Source organism: Callorhinus ursinus, unplaced genomic scaffold (genome assembly GCF_003265705.2).
Source record: "Callorhinus ursinus isolate GAN/ISIS: 27379988/994484 unplaced genomic scaffold, GSC_fseal_2.0 scaffold80, whole genome shotgun sequence".
Lineage (NCBI taxonomy): Eukaryota > Metazoa > Chordata > Mammalia > Carnivora > Otariidae > Callorhinus > Callorhinus ursinus.
This window is the reverse complement of record NW_027397142.1, coordinates 389,379-410,708: the sequence shown is the minus strand read 5'-3', so window position 1 is coordinate 410,708 and position 21,330 is coordinate 389,379. Positions and strand designations below refer to the sequence as shown.

Below are 21,330 nucleotides of genomic sequence, written 5' to 3'. Positions count from 1 at the left end.
AAGCAAAAGTGCCCATGACTTTTGCCTCTAGACTGACAACTATACCGCTGGGAATAGGGGGTGGGGGTGGTAAAAGACGCTACCATTTCTGTGTTTGAGAATGGGGGAGGCGAACAGAGTCATCTGCAATTAGCGAATAATTAGCGCTGCTGACCCTTGGGGCTCATCAGCGCTCCTGGGGCCGGCCCCCAGCAATCAGCTAGGGCAGGTCGAGAGTGTCAGGCCCAGGAATGAATAGGGCTCATCAGCGGTGCTGGAGCCGGGGAGCCAATCAGGGAAATTAATAGCAGAAGAGAGGGAGAGAGAGGGAGGGAGACAGAGATAGACAGACAGACAAGAGATACAGATACAGGTGAGAAATGGGGGGGGGGGAACAGAATAAGACAACTGGGATAGGGAATGAGAGAGAGGAATGGGGGGCGGCAGCAAAGGGAAGCCTGGAGGCAGGGCAAGCATGTAAGGGATGGGAGAAAGATGGAGGGGAAAGGTGAGAGCGATGGTAGGTACTTGGCAGAGTGTGGGCGCTCGAGGAAATGACCCGCAGAGGCTCCAGTGAGGAGCTGAGGTAGTCCGCGTCGGAGGAGGGAACGAGGAAGAAGGGGAAGGGCCAATGTCGAGAGAAAAGAGACCCGCGGAGAGGGGAATGGAGTCGGGAAGAAACTACCAAGGGGGGTGACCCCCCCCACCCCCACGCCGTACAAGCGCCCTGAGCTGCGGCGCCCGGCGGCACAGTGCGCCCCCTGCCGTTCCCGCCTCGCCGCCCGAGGGGGCGCCGAGGTCGTGTCCAGCCCGCGTGGCCAGGTCTTGCTCTTGGGGCGGCCGGGGAAGGGGCGTCGGGGGCGGGGAGGCACGCCGGGGACCGGCCCAGGGTCCGACGGAGGGCGGCGGCCTGGGGCGCTGTGGTCCGGCCCCTCCCGGGGCGCTCTCCTTGCCTGGCGTCCCGCGCCACGTCCACGCCCGGGCAGGGTGGGCTGAGTGGGGGGGGGGGCGGGCTGGGTGGAGGGAGGGGCACCGGCCCAGCAGCTGCCGCCGCCTTCTCGTCGGCCGCAAACTTTCACAAAGCGGCGTGTCCGGCCTCATCAATCTCCATTAATAATAGTTGGTTGGGCCGCGGGGGGCGGGCGGGGGTCCCGGGCCGGCCGGCCGGGCCGCTGGGAACGGGCTCTGCGGAGGGAGCGGAGCCGGGCGCGGCAGCGGCGGGCGGAGGGAGGAAGTGAAGCGTAATTTGAGGAAGATGGATGAGTCCGGAGGGCGACACCCCCAGCCCGCCCGCTCGCCCGCCCCCTCCCTCCTTATGAGAGAGAGGGAGCGCGGCGCCGGAGCCACACTGCGCCGAGCCCGCGCCCCGCCGCCACCTCGGCCGGGAGCCTGGGAGCGAGCCCTGCGTGTCCGCGCGGGGCGCCCGAGCCGCGGGGCGCACGGCGGCGCCCAGAGGGGAGCGCCGCGGGGCGGCCGTAGCTCCCGGCACGATGCAGAGAGCTGGAGGCGGGGGTGCCCCCGGGGGCAGCGGCGGGGGCAGTGGTGGGGGCCCGGGCACTGCCTTCTCCATCGACTCCCTGATCGGGCCGCCGCCGCCTCGCTCCGGCCACTTGCTCTACACCGGCTATCCCATGTTCATGCCCTATCGGCCGCTAGTGCTGCCGCAGGCGCTGGCCCCTGCACCGCTGCCGGCTGGCCTCCCGCCTCTCGCCCCACTAGCCTCCTTTGCCGGCCGCCTTACCAACACCTTCTGCGCGGGACTGGGCCAGGCCGTGCCCTCGATGGTGGCGCTGACCACGGCACTGCCCAGCTTCGCGGAGCCGCCCGACGCCTTCTACGGGCCCCAGGAGCTCGCCGCTGCCGCCGCCGCCACTGCCGCCCGAAACAACCCCGAGCCGGGCGGCCGACGCCCGGAGGGCGGGCTGGAAGCCAACGAGCTGCTGCCCGCCCGGGACAAAGTGGCAGAGCCCCCACCGCCCCCGCCTCCGCACTTCTCAGAGACTTTCCCAAGTCTGCCGGGTAAGTGCTGGGCCGACCAGGGCGCCGGGCGGGAGGCTCGTTCACTTGGAAATGCCAGACAGCAGCCTGCTCAGAATCTCGGCACCTGCCTGGAGCCCTGGAATCCCAGACCCCCAGATGTCGGGTTCTGCAGAACCACCTCCAATCCTGTTCCAGACAGGGCACCTCTGGATTCCCAGAACCGCTGCCCTGCTCTGTCTTCCAGAGTGCCTGAAGCCTCACCCAAGACTTCCCAGTACTCCCTCCCAAATTAGTACCTTTCCTCCCCACGTTCTAGTCCTCAAGCCTTTGCTCCCACTTCTCTTTTTAAGAATCCCTTCGTTTTTCTCCTCTGTGGAGAATAGAGAAGCTGCAAGCGGGGGATTCCTGGGGACACTAGCAAGACCCTAGGGTGAGGGTACATTGGGGCAGCTGTCAATTCAGTAAGGGGAGGGCAGTTCTGGCTTCTGAGAAGATTGTATTGACCCCAAGTAGGCTTCTGTGAATGAAGGGGCCAAGGGAGTGTCCAAGCAGTGGTGACCACATTGGTGACCTGTGTTTGCCTCAGTAGTAGAGGTCACTTCTGAACTGGCACATTTAGAGACCAGCCCTGAAGAACTGAGTAGGGGGCCTAGCACCTGCTGGACCAGGACTGACCCCGGAGCTCAAGATGGAGGCTAAAGCTGGGCTGGGTTGGGCGTGGCACAAAGCCTGGAGTCGGGAACATAGCTAAGATTCTGGAACCAGTGAGATTCAGCCAGGAGGTAATTCAGGAACCCTGGCTCCTCCATGGGAAGGTGCCCTCTCCATAGAGGCGGGGTGTATCAAACCGAATCCTGGGTAGAATCAAGCTACCCAGAGCCCCCCTGACCTCCCTAATCGATCCTCAGATCCTAGATGCCGGAAAAGCTTTCCCCTACCCAGGGGCAGATCCAGGTGTGATGAGATCCAGAGCTTATACTATTTAGTGGACTCTTGTTTAAGGAAAATGGGCTGCATGCAAGCGTGGGGTTCCTGAAGCTTAAACTTCTTTAGCGCCAGGATGAATCCACCTCTGCTTAACCATTCCTCACATCAGCTTAGCAGGTAAAAGTGACCCCAGGAGGCCTGGGGGCTGACTCTAGCAGAGGCAAGGAGGAGACCCAAGAGTCCTTTTGTCCTTTGCCAGGAGAAGACAGTTCCTGGTGATAGGTTTCTGGGCCCTTCCTTGAAATTGTCCGAAGGTCTAACCACTCTTCCAGACCCCAAGTGCTGCTACAGAGCCGGTCTTCCTCTCCTTTTTCCCCTTTAGCCCTGGGCATTTTGGCTTTGAGGATTCAGCTGTTGTTTTCGTACCTGGTTGGGCCAGGGGGATCCAGTGGCTGAAGTCTGAGCGGCATCTCCCAAGGAGGATCAAAAGGAAATGATAGAGCAGCAACTGGAAGGTGGGAGGAAATGTCCACAAGATAAAAGGGCCTGGAGGGGAGGGGGAAAGCAACTGGCAGGAGGATCGGAAGAAGGACAGATCAGTAGGATTTTTGGAATAATAGTCTTAAGGCAGAAAAGAGCAAGGCAGACCATCAGAGGGATGGCTTTGGGGGCAACAGGAGCCGGAGGAACAAGCAGACACCTGAGGACGAGATGAGCTGAGGGGGCGCAGAAAGGGAGCCATCCTAGGGAAGGAGAATCTGGGGAGCTAGCTGCCTAAACCATGGGAGAACGTGCCCTACTCTTTCAGCTTCCCCTCAGTTGTTTGTTTTGACATTTGTAGAATGAAGGCTCTCTTCTGAGGCAGATAGAATATTGGCTGTAAAACCAGGCAGTGAGAGAGAGAGGAGTAAGCAGAGGAAAAGGACAGAAGAGAAATAGGAGAGAGGAACAGAGGGAAGGAAGGACCGAAACACGCACTCTATCCGCAGATAATCCAGAGAGAGAACATGAGAGAGAAGAGGTCTGTCTACTGGAAGACAGAGGTACAAGGATTTCTAGCCTGAGCAAGATGAAGAGGGAAAAGCATCTCTGGACCAGAAGTGTGTGTGTGAGAGAGTTCTGTTTTGAGAGGCTTGGGACAGAGCTAAATAAAAGTCCTGGTAAGAAACAGGGAAGTGTCTACTCCAGGAGTAATTTTTTTAAAAGGTTTTTCAATACTGGGAGTGATAGTAAACTGGAATTTGTATAGTGAGAATGATGAAGGAAAGATCATCATCTAAGGAAAATATTGGAAGCAAGCAAAAGACACTTGTTCTTGGAGTAAAGACAAGAATGATGGGAAGGAGACCTTAAGGAGGAAGAATTCTGAGAGGTGGTAGAGTGAAGGTAATCACCCACCTTGGGAAGAGGTACACATAAAGGGTTTATAGTGGGGCTTGAGGGGCAGGGCAGGAAGGGGAGATTTCAGAAGAAACCTTCAAAGAGGATAGTGACTGGAAGGTCTTTATCTGTGACCCCCACTTACCACTCTCAAGACAGACTCTCCCGACTCTCACTACACCACTCACGTCTACCTGCCCAGTCTTCATTCTTTTTCCCCTGAAGTAGTTGAGAAAAGAAAAGGAAATTCCAGAAATGTTAGACGTAAAGTTGGTCTGGGGAGTGATGACACATGGCCCGTGCTGAAAATGGTGGGAAACGAATGGTCTATTGGGGGAATTGAATTAGAGTATTTAGCATGAAATGAGAGTTTTTGCTTGAATAATGGGATTGAAACCTCAACATTAGAAGAGTTTGGAGAAAGAATGCTGTCTTTAAAATGACAGAGGAGGAATTGCTGTTCTAGTGTGAATGGCTGACATTGGTCTGAAATTATTAATTTATATTTGCTTAGTGTTTTACAGTTACTAGTCCTGTTAAATGAAATTATAGTGAAGATAGGCCAATCCGGAGAATGGTGAATGAAGTTCTTTTTGTTGGGAATTACTATTTTTTTCTGAAATTTTGCTTCGAGCTAAGAGAGACACCACCTGACTACGACTGATGATAAAGAAAACAACTTTATTATGATTCAGTGGCGGGGGTAGAAGCTATGTTAACAGGCAAAAAGAAATACCATGTATAGAAATAATGGGTAGAAAAGGTATTGAGAATGTTAGATTGAAAATAATTCTGGGCTTAGAAAGTGGAGAACAGTGAGGATAGTTGTGGAAGGTGTCTTAGGAGAAGTGATAAAAGAGGAGAGAATTCTGAATTCATAGAGAAGATTTAAAAGTATGAATCAACAGAAGAGCCCAGAGTAGTGCTGTCTAGCCAGCCATTTATGTAATTAAAACATTATTAGCCATCTTAAGGGTAGAAATAAACAGGTGAAATTAATTTTAATACATTTTATTTAACCCAATATGTCCAACACTATTTTAGCACTACTCAATATAAAAAAATTTTATGAGATATTTTATATCATTCTTCCATATTATCTTTGGAATCCAGTGCATATTTTATACTTTCAGCACATCTCAGTTCAGTTTAGCCGTGTTTCAAATGGTCAGTAGCCTCATGTGGGCAGCGGTGTTGTATTCCTCAACATAAGAGATCTAGAGAGTCCTAAGAACAGAGTCATATGAAAGTGATGGGGAAAAGGAGCTTTGAACTGGGTTGATGGCAAAGTCTTCGATGTATTAGGAATAGTGGAGAAAAGACAGTAGTAAATTCCGAATGACAGAAGGAAAAGAGAATTCTGCCTTGAGTGAGGTGGGCAGTGATGATCCTGTTGTATGTGAAGGTGCATGTGAGCTCTGCCTGAGAGTAATCACAGCTAACCTGAAGATGTGCAGACACACATTTCAGCAGCGATGGGTAAAGATGACCCTGGTGCTGGGGGGAATGATGGAAAGAGCTGTCCATTTGGAGAAATGCAGAAGAAAACTTTAAATTGGGGGTGCTTAGAGCAATGATTCAAGGAGAAAGGAGCTGGATTGCTTGAAAATGAAGACTTAAAAAGTGAAGGATGGTAGATAATCCACACATAATTGTTGGATGGATGATAAAAACATAGTGAGAGATTGACATGAAAGGCAATGCCAGTATTCAGCATGGTGAAAGAATATTTGAAAAGAAAACACTGAGATGATATAGGAAAGAGAATATGATGGAACGAACCCAGGAGATGGCAGTATAGTGAACATTATTTTAAAAAACTAAAAAAATTTGGTAACTTTTAAAAATGATTTTATTTGAGAGAGCGAGCAGGGGGAGGGGCAGAGGGAGGAGGAGAGAATCTCAAACAGACGCCTGCTGAGCACGGAGCCCAACATGGGGCTCAGTCCCAGGACCCTGAGATCATGATCTGAGCCGAAGCCAAGAGTCGGATGCTTACCTGAGTCACACAGGCGCCCCCAAAATTTGCTAATTTCTGAACAGAGATTGGCAGTAATGATGGAAATCATGCAAGGAAACTAGGGAAACTTCCTAGCGGCATGATGTTTGAGGGCTGATTGCTGTAAGCTAAGCACCTGATTATAATAACATTTTAGATGACCATCGATTAATTTTTGAATAGGTACGCATTATGACTGTCCATATGTATTTACTGATGAGAGGAAAACAGGAAATAATAATGTGGCACGGAATCAGAGACTTCTGTTGTTAGGAACAGGAGGGAAATTTTCCTTGGAAATGATGGAGACCCATGTTTTCCTAGAAATGTTGAGGGAGAGCACACGGTGAGAGTGTTTGCTCCACTGGCATTTATAGAAAGGCACATGTTGCATTGACTTAATGGGATTGAAGGAACATTTATCGAGGAGTCGTGACACGTGTGCTCAGGGGTCAGCCCTGTCATTTAGCTGCACAACCTTGGCAAATTGCTTCCTTCAACTCAGGGAACGTTCATTGCGTGTCTGTTAGGGACTTAGGACATTCAAGACACTCCACGAGATTCAAAGCCCTACAGCCTCTCTAGGCTTCAGTTTCCTCATCTGTAACATAAAGGTTTTGATTCAGATTATTTTTAATGTTTCGGTCAATTCCATAAAATAAAAGCTTGTTTTTCTAGCTCCGATGTTTAAAGTAGGGTTCTAACATGGATTTCATGGACCTCTTATAAAAGGATCTGTTCATTATGGGTGGAGAAAAAAAATTACATCTTTATTTTTGCTAACTTCTAACTAAAATTTGGCATTTTCTTCAGTTATGAGTGTAGGCCAGAAACCATAGTGGTTTCAGCAGTAACTGAGATTTGTGTCACCAACAGAAATTACAGATATTTTCTTATGAATTTATAGCTTTGGAGGCATCTTGTTTAATGAATTATAAGCATACATGATTATAACACAAAATCATTTTTAAATATCTGAAAACTGCATTTTTATATAGTTGGCTTCTAATGTAATCCTCTGTGTTTTATATTATACCTAAACGCAGTATTCTGAGAAGGGGCTCATGGGTTGTATCAGACTGCCCAGGAGTTCGTGGCATAAAAAGGGTTAAGAACCCCTAGTTGAGAGACAGAGATCCCGGAGGTGGCAAGAGGAAAATCTTATCCGGAGGATTGGAGTGGGGTACTGAGGCGCCTTATACCACAGTGAAGGTAACACGTGGGAGGGTTGAACAGAGAAGGGAGATCTCTGCAGTGGCATAGGGAAACGTGGGGGTATATGTTTAGATGGTTAGGAGGATAATTCTCATACTCAGAATGATGGGCATAAATAGTCTATACTGGGAGTAATGGGAGCAAGGCAGTAATTGGAATAATGAGGGGGAAATATTATTTTTTAAGATTTTTTTATTTATTTGACAGGAGAGAGAGAGTACAAGGAGGGGAAGCAGCAGGCAGAGGGAGAGGGAGAAGCAGTCTCCCTGCTGAGCAGGGAGCCCGATGTGGGACTCGAACCCAGGACCCTGGGATCATGACCTGAGCTGAAGGCAGACACTTAACCATCTGAGCCACCCAGGCGCCCCGAGGGGGAAATATTTTAATTGGAAAGGAGGAACATGGTATGATGAGCAAAGTGCTTTGCAATGAGAATAATATTACGATGGGAAGCTATAGGCAGGAATTTTGCCTCGGAAGTAATTGGGAAAGAAGAATCTTTGCCTTGAAGCTGGGAATGAGGAAATAGAAATGGATGGATGGCTCGGATGGACAAAAAGAGGGAGACTTAAATAGGAATGATGACAGGGAAAGAGTTTGGCGGGAGAGAATTTTTGCCTAGAGGGGACAGGAAAAAATGCCCCATGCTGGGGTAGGAGAGGAGCAGCCCTGGTTCCGAACCGGTGGAAAGGACAGAGCTTTCGATGCAGGCGGTGGTGCCCATGGCTACATAGGTGACGACAGTGAGCAGAGAGGTCTGGGTTGGGAGCAGTGAAGAAGAGGTTGGGGTTTTTCATTGGAAATATGGGAGAAAATTGTCAGCTTAGAGTAATGTGGAAGAAATGCTTATGTGCTAATGGGGAGAAGGAATTTGGGGAGGAGAGGTGCTTGAATTTGGTGTGATAGAACAGCGACTCGCACAAGCTGAATTAAGCTGTAGTAGGAAGTGGTTGTTCATTCCCTTCCCACCATGGAAGGGTAAGGAATGACCTTCAAGAGATGAACTGAGAAATCTGTATTAAAGCAAGGGGGCTGCAGGGACTCCCAGAGACTGGGGTGTGAAAATTGAGGATGGGAGAAACAGAAAGAACTGTTTCTGAACTGGCGGTAATGGGAGTTGGATTTCTTGACTGAATTGTGGAGGAAATGATATTACAAGGGAAGTCAGTATTGGGAGCGACGGGAAGAGAATGGAGGAAGACGAAATCCTCCTGAGAGTGAAGGTGAGAAGCGCTTTGGGCTGCCGTGGGTGACGGACATTCTCCACTGTTCTCCGCAGGTCCTGGGAGTACGGGACTGAATGATCCTGGCCGCACCTCTGTAGCTTAACTTCCTCATCAATACAGTTAGGGGTTTGACTTAGATGATCTCCAAGGTCACTTCCAGCTCTACAATTCTGTTTTATCTGTAAGGAGACCTTTATTAATGAATTGTTTCCCTTAAAAAAATAAAAAGGCATCCTGAGCAAAGGGATTGGGGGGAATTCTCTACTTCCCCGTGCTGAGTTGTGGCAGCCCAGGAGGAGGCTGGCTGTATATCTTGGGGTGGAGTCAGGGCTGGGCTTTAGGATAGAAAAGGCTTTGTCATCTGGGATTGGGGAGGGGTGACTGGAGCTATGGCTGGGTACGTCTATATAATGAGAGAGAGAAACTTTTCATGAAGGTGAGCGATCTCATCGAGGCCAAAAACATTAGGGATCAGTTGTGCCTGACTTTACCTGGTGGGGAAGGAAGCAGTGCCCATGGTGGGGGTGGGGGGGGGGAGAAAAAGAAAAGTTGTGGAATCAGTTGCTGGCCTTCTCTATTATTTCTTCGTCTGGTACAGTGTTTGTAATAGGGGAACGGGGAAGTCAGTGTTCACAAAAGAGACGGGGTGCCACACAGAGGAATGAGCGTGGGCTGTGGATACAGATCTCAATGCTACCACCTTTTTTTGTGAAAGAAATATCAACAGCAAAATACTAACCTCTGCAGTCACAGCTTCCTCACCAGCAGAATAGGGCAACAATACTTACCTCACAGAGTTAAGGATTAAATGAGAAGATATTTGTCCAGTATCCTAAAGTAATTGGTGTGCAAGAAACTACTGGTATTGTCCTGGTACTGGAAATGGATGGGGAGCATACCTGGGAATTAAGTTGGGGAAGACTTCTTTATTAAGAACTGGCTGGGATAAGTGACACTCTGTACTGATGAGGAGATACACATCTGGGAGTAATGATAGAAATACACTGTATTCTGAGAGGTGTTCCTGGGGGGGGTGCCAGAAGAGAACCAATGTATTCGTCTCATAAGGGTAGAGTTCACATTTTTTCTTTGGCTCTTTCTCCCTCCTTTGGTTTCTCTGTCTCGAATTTCCACATTCTCTGTGGATCCCAAGACTACCCAAAAGCCCTTCTTCTGTGTCCCACTGGGGCCTGTTCTTCTTTTCTTCACATTGTATATATATTAAAAAAAACCAAAAAAACAAAAACCTCTCCTTTCTTCACCATAATTCCTATTCTCGCATATATCGGATCTCAGCTTGATGTTAGGAGCAAAGCTATTGGATTAAAATAATTCATACTTAGATGGATTAAGGAGATTTTTAAAAAGATTTATTTATTAGAGAGGGGGGGGTGTGGGGCAGAGAGAGAAGGAAAAGGAGAGAAGCAGACTCCCCACTGGGTGTGGAGCCCTATGTGGGGCTCGATCTCACGACCCCGAGATCATGAGCTCAGCTGAAATCAAGAGTCAGATGCTTAACCGACTGAGCCACCCGGGCACCCCAAGGAGATTTTTTTAAAAGTCCAAGTGAATTTCAAGCTGGTGGAATATTAGATGGTGTTATTATGAATAATTTCAGGTAACGTGGAAACATCAGTTGGGATGGGAGAGCTGTGGCAGTGAGGTGGAGAGGCTTACTTTCCCTGGAGTCCTGAGATCATTGTTACTTCCAGTTACAGCATTGGATGAAGAACTCTTTGGTTTGCAAGTGACAGTAGCTTAACTCCAATTTAAGCTAAAATGGGCATTTATTGATTCACATGACTCTACAGGAGTTGAGTGGATCCAGAAATGCAAATGGTATTGCTAGATCTTTCTTTCCTTTCAGCCCTGCTCCTCTCTCTCTCTTTGCCTCGTTCTCTCCTTAAGAGAAGTAAGAAAGGGTAAGAAAGGGCACAAGCATCAGCAGCTCTAATTTTTTTATAATCCCAGGTTGCGACCCCAGTGGATTCTAGCATATACAAAATTCTAGGGTGACTGATAAACTAGCTTGAGTCCAGTCTCCAGGGGGATGGAGAGATGGGATGTTAGGATTGGTCAGATCCAGGTCACGTGCCTACGTTGTCACAAAGGTGGGGAAATGTGATTGACAGTCCCACTACACTGGGTAGTTGATGAGAGGCAGTGCCCAAAGGGAGGGGGTGTTGTGAGTGAACAAAAGGAGGAAGGGATGCTGAGCGGACAAAAACAAACCCCAAGCAGATGTCCACCTCAACCAGAAAGAAAGGCAAGGATATGTCTTAACTCCCTTTCGGTATCAGGGAGGAAAGCCTTCTCTCTGGCTAGAGAAGTAGCCCTAGGAGTGATGGAAGAGACAGCAAGAGAGGAGCTCTGAAGAGAGCTCTGTATTGAGGAAGGTGGAGAGAGAGGAGCGTGGTAGAAAAATGTCTGTTCCTCAGTGAGGCTGATTCCTGTATAAGAAGGAGCTGTGCTTGAGGGATGGGTGACACATTTGTAAAGTAGAAGCTAGAAGAAAAATGGATATTAAACCAAAACTGTTTCCGTAGTTTGGCAACGTTATTTTTAAAATGAGAAAATACATTTCTAAATAAAAGGAACGCTGACTGGTAAGATTACATCATACAAACCAATAATGACAGAAAAAAAATAGATCTGATAGGAATTTTGTCTTGGGGAAATGATGGGACAAATAGCCTATTCGAGGACAAGGGTGAAATTTGGTAAGTGGCAATTTTAAGAGCCTTCTCTGAGCGTGGTAAGGGGAGATATTAATGATCAGGCTAGGGCTCTGGAGTGATCAGTGAAAGGGATGAGGTCTGGATTGAAACTGGGTTTGGTAGCAAGGTTAATTATCTGATGAGGCATCTGGGCATTTACTTGGAGTGGGAGGGGAAAGGATAGAAGGAGCGTTGGTTGGAAATTTCGGAGACCAAGGTTCGAGACATTAATCTGTCTCTGGCTGTGTGACTCAAGAGAATCACTCAATCCTTGGAAACTCAGTTTTTTCACCTGAGATAAGGTTACCAAACTTCCATTAGTACTACTAATAGGTCTACTCTATTTCAGTGAGTTGCTTCAAGGTAAATAGTGTGAAGATGTTTTGGAACGTTGAAAGTAACAAGGGTACCCTTGGCAATGGTAGTGCTGCTATGTCATGAGGGGAGCTCTGAGTGGTGGGGAAATTGCCCTGGACCTGTCATCAAAGGTTGGAGGGGTGTAGAGAAAATTCCCATTTCAGTTTGGAGTGAGAAATGCTGAAGGGTCATAGGAAGGGTGGAGAGAGAGAAAGTGAAAATGAATGTTTCTTATTGCACCTGAAGTTATAGGGAGGAGGGTAGCATGAAATCAGTGGGGGCGAGTGAAACACAAATTGAAAGTGAGCTAATTGCTGTAAATGATGGGAGAAAAAGTACTGTCTCCAGAAAGAACGGAGAAATAATTCTGTCCTGGGCATCATGATGAAGATTTAGAAATGAGAGTGGTGGTAAACATACCTCTTTTTTGAGGGATGACCTGGGTTTCTTTCCACCTTTTGACCTCCCCCAAATTGCTTCTGTATTCAGGAAGTTGAGTAGTTGGCCCAGGATGATCAGGAAGAGACTTACTGTCCTGACAAGTAGTTCGGGGAATGTGAGGGAAGAGAAGTCAGAACTGAGTGTAATGGGGGAGAGACTCCTCTTCAGTGGATAATAAAGGCTGTTGATTTTAAAGGAGCTAAAACAGAAGAGGATGGGCGAGGGGCGGCACAGGGGCTCTGTGAGTTCCCATACCTGGGGGTCTAAAGTGGTTTTCTGCACCACAACCCAGGTCCATCATTCTTGGTGACCACAGCTGTGGACTCCCCCTCTAGATGGTGCAGATCTGGCGCTATTTATTTTCTCTTCTGGAGAATACCTACCATGGGTTCTTTGGCCCTTGATTTCTTCCCCAGCCTGACCAGATCCACTGGAAACATGGGCTTTTCTAGATCTCTGGTGCTGCTGCCCTTCCTCTTGGAAACAAGGCCCCAGGCAAGTGTGTCCCTGGGACCTGAGTACCGCTCTCCGGAGGTGGGAAGAACGCCCCTCGCGTGGACTTGACGAGTAATTGAGGTTCAAACCTTGTGATTTCTGGTTCTTAGGATAATAGCATCCACTACGAGAGTGCACAGAAACTCTAGATGTTTCCTAATAACCATACAGTCATCCCCCCTGGATAGATACAACACTTTTTTCAGGCTCTAGACTTACACGTAAGGAACAAGCTGAAAACTCAGTATACTCTTATATTACCAATAATCTCATTTTCATACACAAAGAGCAGAATCTTTCTATCTGTTTGGCCTATCTATATACATAGTCAAATTTTTTCCAATTTAAAAATTTTGCTAAATTTTTTAAAAAATATTTTATTTGACAGAGAGAGACACAGCAAGAGAGGGAACACAAGCAGGGGGAGTGGGAGAGGGAGAAGCAGGTTTCCCACGGACCAGGGAGCCCGATGCGGGGCTCGATCCCAGGACCCTGGGACCATGACCTGAGCCAAAGGCAGACGCTTAACGACTGAGCCACCCAGGTGCCCCTGCTAAAATTATTATCAGAATCATTTCCCATGTAAAAGTTTTCAGTGAAGCCTCATTTTATGGCTCAAGGTTTTGGTTTTGGTTTTGGTTTTGGTTTTGCTCATATCAACCAATTATAGCATCTGCAATTAGTAATTTACTTTTATGGACATTATATCTACCAAGTCATATTCTAAATCAAATTTTGCAATTAGAAATTTATCAGAAAGATTTGCTTCTGTCAGTTTTTAGTCAACATATTTTTCTGTGTGCAATTTTTGTTTTGTTTGATTATATTTACTATTAATATTCATTACAAATCAGATAAAAGAAAATCGCTTGCATTTATTTTTTAGCTAATCCATAAGAAAACAGTAAGCCAATTCAGGATCGCTGTACTGTTAAGGATTGGGCTACTGTATGGCTCATCCGATTCTGCTGAATATGTTTCCTTCACTTTGGGTATTGATTGCATCTTAAAGTGCTCCATCTTGGTGGAGCAAAGAGCATGTGGCAGGGCAAAAATGTTTTGCTTTGCTCCAAATGCAACCGTGTTTTGGGGGAAGAAAGGTAGGGGGTATGATTTTTTTTTTTATTTTGTTTTGTTTTTAAGCATTTTGCTCTCTTTTTCCCCTGATTTTTTTTTTTTTTTTTCTATTTTCTAGTCCTTCTCTAAACTTTCCGGCCCCTTGAGTTCTCTGACTCATCATTTCATTCTCTTGCCACTGTGTCTGCCCCACTTGTCTCCCTCCCCGGTCCTTTTTCTGCTTGTTTTGGCCCTTTCTTTCCCACATCTCTGTGTCACTCACTGCCCCAGACCCTCTCCTCTGAGGGTGTAGCTGTATTTCCCCTCCTGGTTGCTTTCATATTGCCCCACCCCCACCTCCTTCCGAGAGCTGCTTATCAGAGCCCTCAATGTCATGATTATAAAGGCGCAGAGAGAAACTCTTGCCCCTGCCGTTCAGCATCCCACCGGCATCAAGTAACCAAGAGAGGTTGTGAACCTGTGCCCCTTGTATGGCTTTAAAAGCAGCACTGAGGGAGGTCTGCCTATGTGGGCCTGATTTTATGGAATCTGTCTGAAGACAGAGGGATGGATGATGTGATCTCAGGAGGGCCCTGCCAGATCAAGGAACCCGGGAGCCTCATCTAAGTCAGTCATCATCAGTTTAGATTTATTGGACACCCCCTGGGTGCTTGGAGCTGTGCTAAATGATTTCATCCTTCACACCCTGAAATCCAGTTTCTGCCTTTTTAGTAGCTGCTTAGAATATTGTAATATTGGGCTGAGTTTTTGCAAGCTTTTATTCTTTTATTATGTACTACAAACCAGGTTTTAAAAATTGACAGAGGATTCAGTAATGATGTGAAGGATTTTCCTTTATTTTAGCGTAAGATTCTATAGATTCCCATGGCACATGGGTTTCTCTCCAGCTAATGTGAGATCAGAGGGCATATCGAAAAGTGGGTAGAATAATACTTATGGAGAGAATGTCTTCTGGGCACTGGACGGGGTGGGGCTGTGGGGAATATTGGGAGAGGCTTGGGAAAGGAAGAACAGAGGTGGAGACAGAAGAGGGAGAGAGAGGGAGGAAGGGAGAGAGAAAGTGCTTGGGAATGGTTTTTTATTGAGTCAGTAAGTATTTATTGAGTGCCTACTCTGTGCAGATAATTTTCTAGATGCTGAAGATACAGCAGTGGAAAAAATATATTAAAAATCCCTACCTTCATGAAGCTTATATTCTAATAGGAAAAGAGAGCCAATAAAATAAATGAATAAAGTTTGTGACATGTACTAAAGCAACAAATAAAGCAGAGAAGGAAGGTAGGAGTCCTGGGAGTTTTCATTCTGAAAAGATGATCGGGGAAAGTCTCTTTGGTAAAGTAAGGACCCGAAGGAGACAGGGAATGCGCGAGTGCAAAAATCTAGGTGGAGAGTATAGTATTCTGAACAGAAGAATCATCTGGGGGAGGGGCAGGGCAGGGCAGGAGCAGGGAAACCAGTTTGGAGAACAGGTTGATGAGCCAGGCGGGACGCGATGCTGCCTGGGACGCGGGTGAGAGGGGCGGGCTCCGGGAGTGGGCACGGGTTGTGAGAGACAGGAGTGAGGCTTGATTTGAACGACAAGGAGGATGGAGTTACCGCTAGCCAAGCTGGGAAGGGCGTGGGTACAGATAGCGAAGGGCTGGTTTGGGAGCAAGTTCAGGAGTTCTGTTTGGGACCTGTTAAGTCTGAGTTCTGTGAAAATGGAAAATAGTGTGGGAAGGAGCCATTAATGAAGGAGAGAACCAAGGATGTGACGCTTGCAGAAAACATGGATTTGGCTAGAATGAGGTCTGGGAGGAAGCTTGGGACGTATGGCAAGGAGCAACTTCTGTAGATGGACCGAGGGACAGGCAGATGGACGGATGGATGTGAAGCTGGTGCTCGAGAAGCCCGGGAAGCTGCTAGAGGGAACGGAGAGCCGCTCACTGAGGAAAAGCAACGAGTAGGAGTAACATAGGTGGGCTGGGTGAGCCTAAAGGAGGGCATGCCGCGCGGGTTTTGAAGTGAGATGAGGAATGAAGCCCTAAAGGAAGAAAAGGCAGGGGCTGGCGATAAAAATACCCTTGAGGTGTGAAGGAAGCTCAGTGTGATGGAGGTGGGCGATCTGGACGTGGGCTGAGAAGTCCTGGCCTCTAAGGAAGGTGTAAACATGGCTCTCCGGGACAAGGGAGAGGTGTAGCTTGATGGCGTCAGGGAAGGGGAAGGAGCTCTGGGGCTGGGGAAGGTTACCGGGCTGGTCCTGGAGACCCCGAGACTCTCCTTCTGGAACACAGGCAGGTGGCAAGGGGTGCTGGAAGGTGTTCAAGCGCACAGCCTGCTCCTCTTGTAAGGCATTTCACTGTTCCCCGATGTTCTTTTACTTCGGGGCATATTCTCAACCTCAGAGCTTATGAGTGTCCGTGGGATGCGTGGTGGTTACAGAGCAATGCTCTTACGAAACCCCAACGCCTTCACACTGTGAACTCGGTGGCAATGAGCTGACTAGCTGGTGTCCAGGTTACCCATTTCCTCTTGTTCTCTTTCCTATTGGTTGGGTTTCTTCTGACTTTTTGTTTCGCTGCTTATTGGCCCATTGAGCAGAAAACAAGGCAGTTTTACAACTCAACTACTGAAAACACTTGCGATCCATTATTTGAAGTTCTGACAAAACTGTCCATGGATGAGATTAAAACTGATGATTGAATTAAGAGTATTAGAGTTACACATGGATTTAAAACACCTGATATGGCTGTAATTACAAATAATCATAGTCATCTACCAAATGAGTCAAAATTTCTTCTTTTACCATTTTCCTCTCTACATTTTCCCTTGTTGCACTTCTATTTCTTTATCTTCTCCCATATTCCCTCCAGTTCTTCCCGCTGACATCAAGCTCAGGGTCCTCAGGATTCAGAACTTGAGCAGAAAGCAGCTGTTTGTGCTGTTCCGGCATCCTTGGTGGGGAGAGAGATGATGTCATTTTACAGTTGAGGAGGAGGGGAGGGACGACGGACAGGGGCCTAGGAGAGCTGGGCCACTGGAAGAGGCTCTGGCCATGGAGAGGGCGGCCTGTAGCTGGGAGGGCTCCCCATTCTGGGCTGGCTGGGCTGGCCAGGGAGAATTGGAAGTAGGGGGAAGGACACATCCCAAAGCCCTTGGTTACATTTCTTGGGCCCAGGTTTGGGGGGGGGGTTGGTGAGGACGGGGAATTAGATGACCCTTCAGTTTCCATCTGGAAATGAGATTCTAAGATTCTGGATCTAGGGAAGAGGGGAAGAGGCGATACAGAACAGAGCTCAACCCCGGACCGGTAAGGATCCCTAGGAGAGTACCCGAGGCCGGCAGTGTGACCCCCCCCCCCGCCGCCCCCCGCCCCGGCTACCCCGCAGACGTGCTGCCTCCTGCCCAGAGCAACGGGAAGGCTCCTGAGCCAGTCCCACACTGCTTCACGCCGGGACCTGGGCCGTGTGGATTTGGAGGGGTGGCGAATGAGTGGGGAGCCCTGGGCCTGGGTTTGGAGAAAGCTGGGAAGGTAGTGGGTAGAGGATGAGGTGGGGTGGTGGTGGTGGAGTTCAGGGGTCCTGGGAATGGCATTCCTTTGACGTACGCTGAGTGCCCTCCCCCGCGCTTGCTGTCGTGAAATCTGTGCTGGTTAATACCTTTCTTTCCATCTCTTTGTCCTCCCCGAACCTCTCCCCCACCCCGCGTCCTGGCCGCGCTTCCTCGGGCCGCCTCCGCCCCGCCGGTCTCTTCCTTGCCGGCCCCTTCCGCATCCGCTGGTTTCCCCCCCCCCCCCCCCCCCCCCCCGACGGCAGAGGGGAAGGTGTACAGCTCGGACGAGGAGAAGCTGGAGGCACCAGCGGGGGACCCAGCGGGCAGCGAACAGGAGGAAGAGGGCTCAGGCGGTGACAGCGAAGAGGACGGTTTCCTGGACAGTTCCGCGGGCGGCCCCGGGGCTCTCCTGGGACCTAAACCGAAGCTCAAGGGAAGCCTGGGGACTGGAGCGGAGGAGGGGGCGCCGGTGGCGGCGGGAGTCACAGCTCCTGGGGGCAAGAGCCGACGGCGCCGCACCGCATTCACCAGTGAGCAGCTTTTGGAGTTGGAGAAGGAGTTCCATTGCAAGAAATACCTGAGCTTGACAGAGCGTTCCCAGATCGCCCACGCCCTCAAGCTCAGTGAGGTGCAGGTCAAGATCTGGTTTCAGAATCGGCGCGCCAAGTGGAAGCGCATCAAAGCCGGCAATGTGAGCAGCCGTTCTGGGGAGCCCGTAAGAAACCCCAAGATTGTGGTACCCATACCGGTGCACGTCAACAGGTTTGCCGTACGGAGCCAGCACCAACAAATGGAACAGGGGGCCCGGCCCTGAAGGGGCTCCCAAGGATTCTGGAAGCGAGGGATCTGTTCCCGGGCCTGCTCTGAGACTGGGTCAGGGTTCTGCGGACCAGAGGGGCTACCACTGTGATCCCGCCCTGGGAGGGGGCTCAGGTGGCAACTAACTTTAGTGCCGGGTGTGCTCTCCTGGCAAGCTGGGACGTGGGCACTGGGCCCTGCACCTATTCCAGAGACCCTCAGACTGGGGGCTTGGGTTCTCAGTGCTGAGGAGCTGTGGGGATTGAGGTGGACTCCTGGGGAGGGGGTGGGTTCTAACATGCCTAGGGCCTGAAAGGTTCCCAGCTAATGCCCTGGAATTACTTCTCACAGGGGTGGGAAGAATCCAGGATGAAACCTAGTCAAGCTGATCACAGCTCCTTATTTATTTTCTGTAAAGTTTGTATATATGGAGCTATCTGCCTCTGTCTGTCTGTCTGTCTGAACCCGAGACTGGGAAAGGTCTGCGTTCCCTCCGTCTTCAGCCAGAGTTCAGTTCCACCTTCCTGCCTTGTGGTGGGCGCTTTCCTGCCCGTCTGTAGGACAAGGGCATACAAAGGAACAGAATGAAACTGTCACTGGCCTCCTTAGAACCCCTCGGCACGCACCATCTCCGCCCACGTGAACCACCTCCACATCCCATCTGGGTGCTGCCCCCTGTCCACACCTCTAGACCTCATGTTCCTGGCACGACATTTCTTTCCTCTCTCCGCATTAAACAAGGCAAGCTGCTGCTTCTCTGCTTTCTTCTCTTTGGGAGAGTTGGCAGACTTCAGAAGAGGAGGTTCGCTCCCTTTTGTATTATGAGGGGAAATGAAGTACTTGAGCCTAGGTTAGCTGAGGTATGTCCAGGCCCTAACTCGGTAGAGGTTACCAGTCCTGTTCGTGACTAGGGCAGTCTGGGGGCTCACCCTTATCACCTGTTGGCTCAGTCTTTTTCTGTGCAGAGGACACAGCAGCTGAGTCCATCGCTGCCCCCCCGCCCCCGCTTTGGTATTCCAGATGGGAGGGCCTGGAGTAAGACTCATTTCCAGTTCTGTTCTTACTGCATTAATTGTGGGGTCTCCTCCTTGCCACCGTATGGCTCATGCTGCTTGGCATACCAGAGCCTCTTCATTTGTAAAGTGAGCTGGGTTGAGAGGGCCCGCTGCAAAATGAATGAGGCTGGAGCGAATGTGTGATGTTCTGGACGGTTGTGTACCGTGGGGGAAGCTACAGAGACTGGGAGCTTCGGGTTTGGGGTTCTACGGGCAGACGAAGGAACGGCCTTAGTGGACAAAGTAAAGGTGAGGACCGGGGACTTCAGGGGCACTTGGGTATACCGGGAGGGGAAACGAGACAAACTCAAGTTATCTGCCGTTCCCCCCCCCCCCCCCCCCCCCCACAGAAGGGCTGCTGTCCTGTGCCAGCTCTGGAGCTGGGCTGCACAGATGCGGGAGAGAGGAGGGTTACAGGAACCAGCTGAGGTTGGGAGCGTGGTAAGCGGGGCTTCCCGGGAAGAAACGTGACCTGCGCGGAGTCGGGAGGAGAGCCAGGGTAGAGAACAGAGCCACTGAGAAGAAAAATCGGCAGGCCTGTGAGCGGGGCAAGGAGACTCAGGAAGTTACGGTCTGGGAGGGAAACACAAGCTCAAGTACCTGGCCAGCCTCATCACCGTCCTCAGAAAAGTGCTGCTGTGCCCGGTTCCTGCGGCGGCACGCCAACCACTATTTCCTCAAACATCTGCACGCCTCGTATGAGCAGACAGGCCTTCTGTGGCAGTCCCTGCTCCCCTGGCTGGTTTTGGCAACCAAACAGAAAGCGACCTGGGGTTGTGACTGGTTATTCACTACAGTGTCAGTTCCCTAGTTGGGACACACGGATGCAGGGCAGGTCTTCTCGATTTGGCTAAATTTCAGCAAGGCTTGGAAATCAGGCTAAAAAAACGTAGTCCACACCAGCCCCATTCCTGATCTAGATTAAGGCAGTCTCTGCCCACATAAGGAACCTATGGGGTTAGATTCTTTTCAGGAGAGAAGCCAGGCAGCAGTTGGAGATCTCAGGAGCTATTATTGTCCCTTGGCTGTTGGGAATTCATGTCTATGGGTCTAGGGCTAGAGCAGACGCTGTCTGCGTGTGTGTGCGTGCGTGCGTGTGTGTGTGTGTAGGGGGGGAGACCAAGGTCCCGATTTACCATTTTCCTCTGGATTTACCTACGAAGCCTCCTAAACTATACCAGGCAGTATTCAGCCACTTGAGCGGCTGGTTTTCTTTAGGGAAAATAAAGGAGGGGATTATTGGTAGTAACTTCTGGGCCCAGGAACCCATTAGTGTACAGACCCAAGGCCCTGTTTCAGTTCTACTCTTCTCTTTGCTTAAGGCTCTTACTGGCCTTGCAAAGTGGCTGTGGACCAAGAAAATACAGTCTGGTTTCCCCTCTGAAAGCACTTGCTTGGTTACCTACCTGCACGCAGGCAGGTGCCCCCAGACAGTGCCAGCCCTGCCACACCCCGCTCATTAAGTGGTGCAGAAAACAAGGGCCATGAGCAAAGTGGTTGTAGGAATGGGAAAACAGGCTCCTTGGAGAGCAGGGACCTTAACTTGGCAAGTTCTCATCCTTCAAGAAAGGTAGAGAGGGGTTTCCCCTCGGGTCTTTCTAGGATCAAGGACGGTCGATCAAGGACGGTCGAAGGGGAAAACAGGAGCTCAGGGTTCTGCCCCCAGCTTGGCAAGATGTTGGTGGGAATCCAGGTGGCTGTTCTGCCATCAGTGACCTACCTCCTCCCCTTTCCTCAAAAGCAAAGCCTCGGCATGAGGCCCCAGAGAAGTGCTGTCCTGGTAACATCTAACCACTTACCCTTGTGGCATCCTCAGAATTCTGGTCCTGTGCCTTGAGTATCTCCCTGTATGTCTGGCTGTGAGAATTCCCAGTGTCTTGGGAAGGCGGGTGATACTTCTGTCCCTCTGTGGGTGAGCTCTGGCTGGTACCAGGTGTGGCATGAGGTTACTGGGCACCAGCTGGAGGGCAGGGGCGGAGTGTGGGGGGGAGGGGAAGGCAGCGCAGAGATTCCAGTAGGAAGCACAGAGCTCCGAACCTCCTCCAGGGTTCGCTGCCAGTGCTGCCGGCCGACTCAGAGTCTGAGTACAGACAGCAACAAAGGAGTAGAGCTGAAGGGCATTTCTGGAAGGGCAGAGATAGAGGGACAACAAG

The 21,330-nt window shown here is 49.9% G+C and overlaps 1 protein-coding gene across 1 annotated transcript; it reads left to right on the top strand.

Moving 5' to 3' along the window:
- The first annotated feature begins 1,469 nt into the window (after nt 1–1,469).
- GBX1 (gastrulation brain homeobox 1) lies at nt 1,470–18,507 on the top strand. The gene is made up of 3 exons (XM_025862187.2): nt 1,470–1,998; nt 3,061–3,063; nt 17,588–18,507. Exons 1-3 carry the CDS (start codon nt 1,470–1,472, stop codon nt 18,136–18,138), a joined length of 1,083 nt encoding a protein of 360 aa, XP_025717972.1. The 3' UTR covers nt 18,139–18,507.
- Nucleotides 18,508–21,330: the final 2,823 nt, after the last annotated feature.

Excerpts from the sequence above, each read along its gene's own strand:
- GBX1 (XM_025862187.2), top strand. The coding sequence starts at position 1,470 with ATGCAGAGAGCTGGAGGCGGGGGTGCCCCCGGGGGCAGCGGCGGGGGC.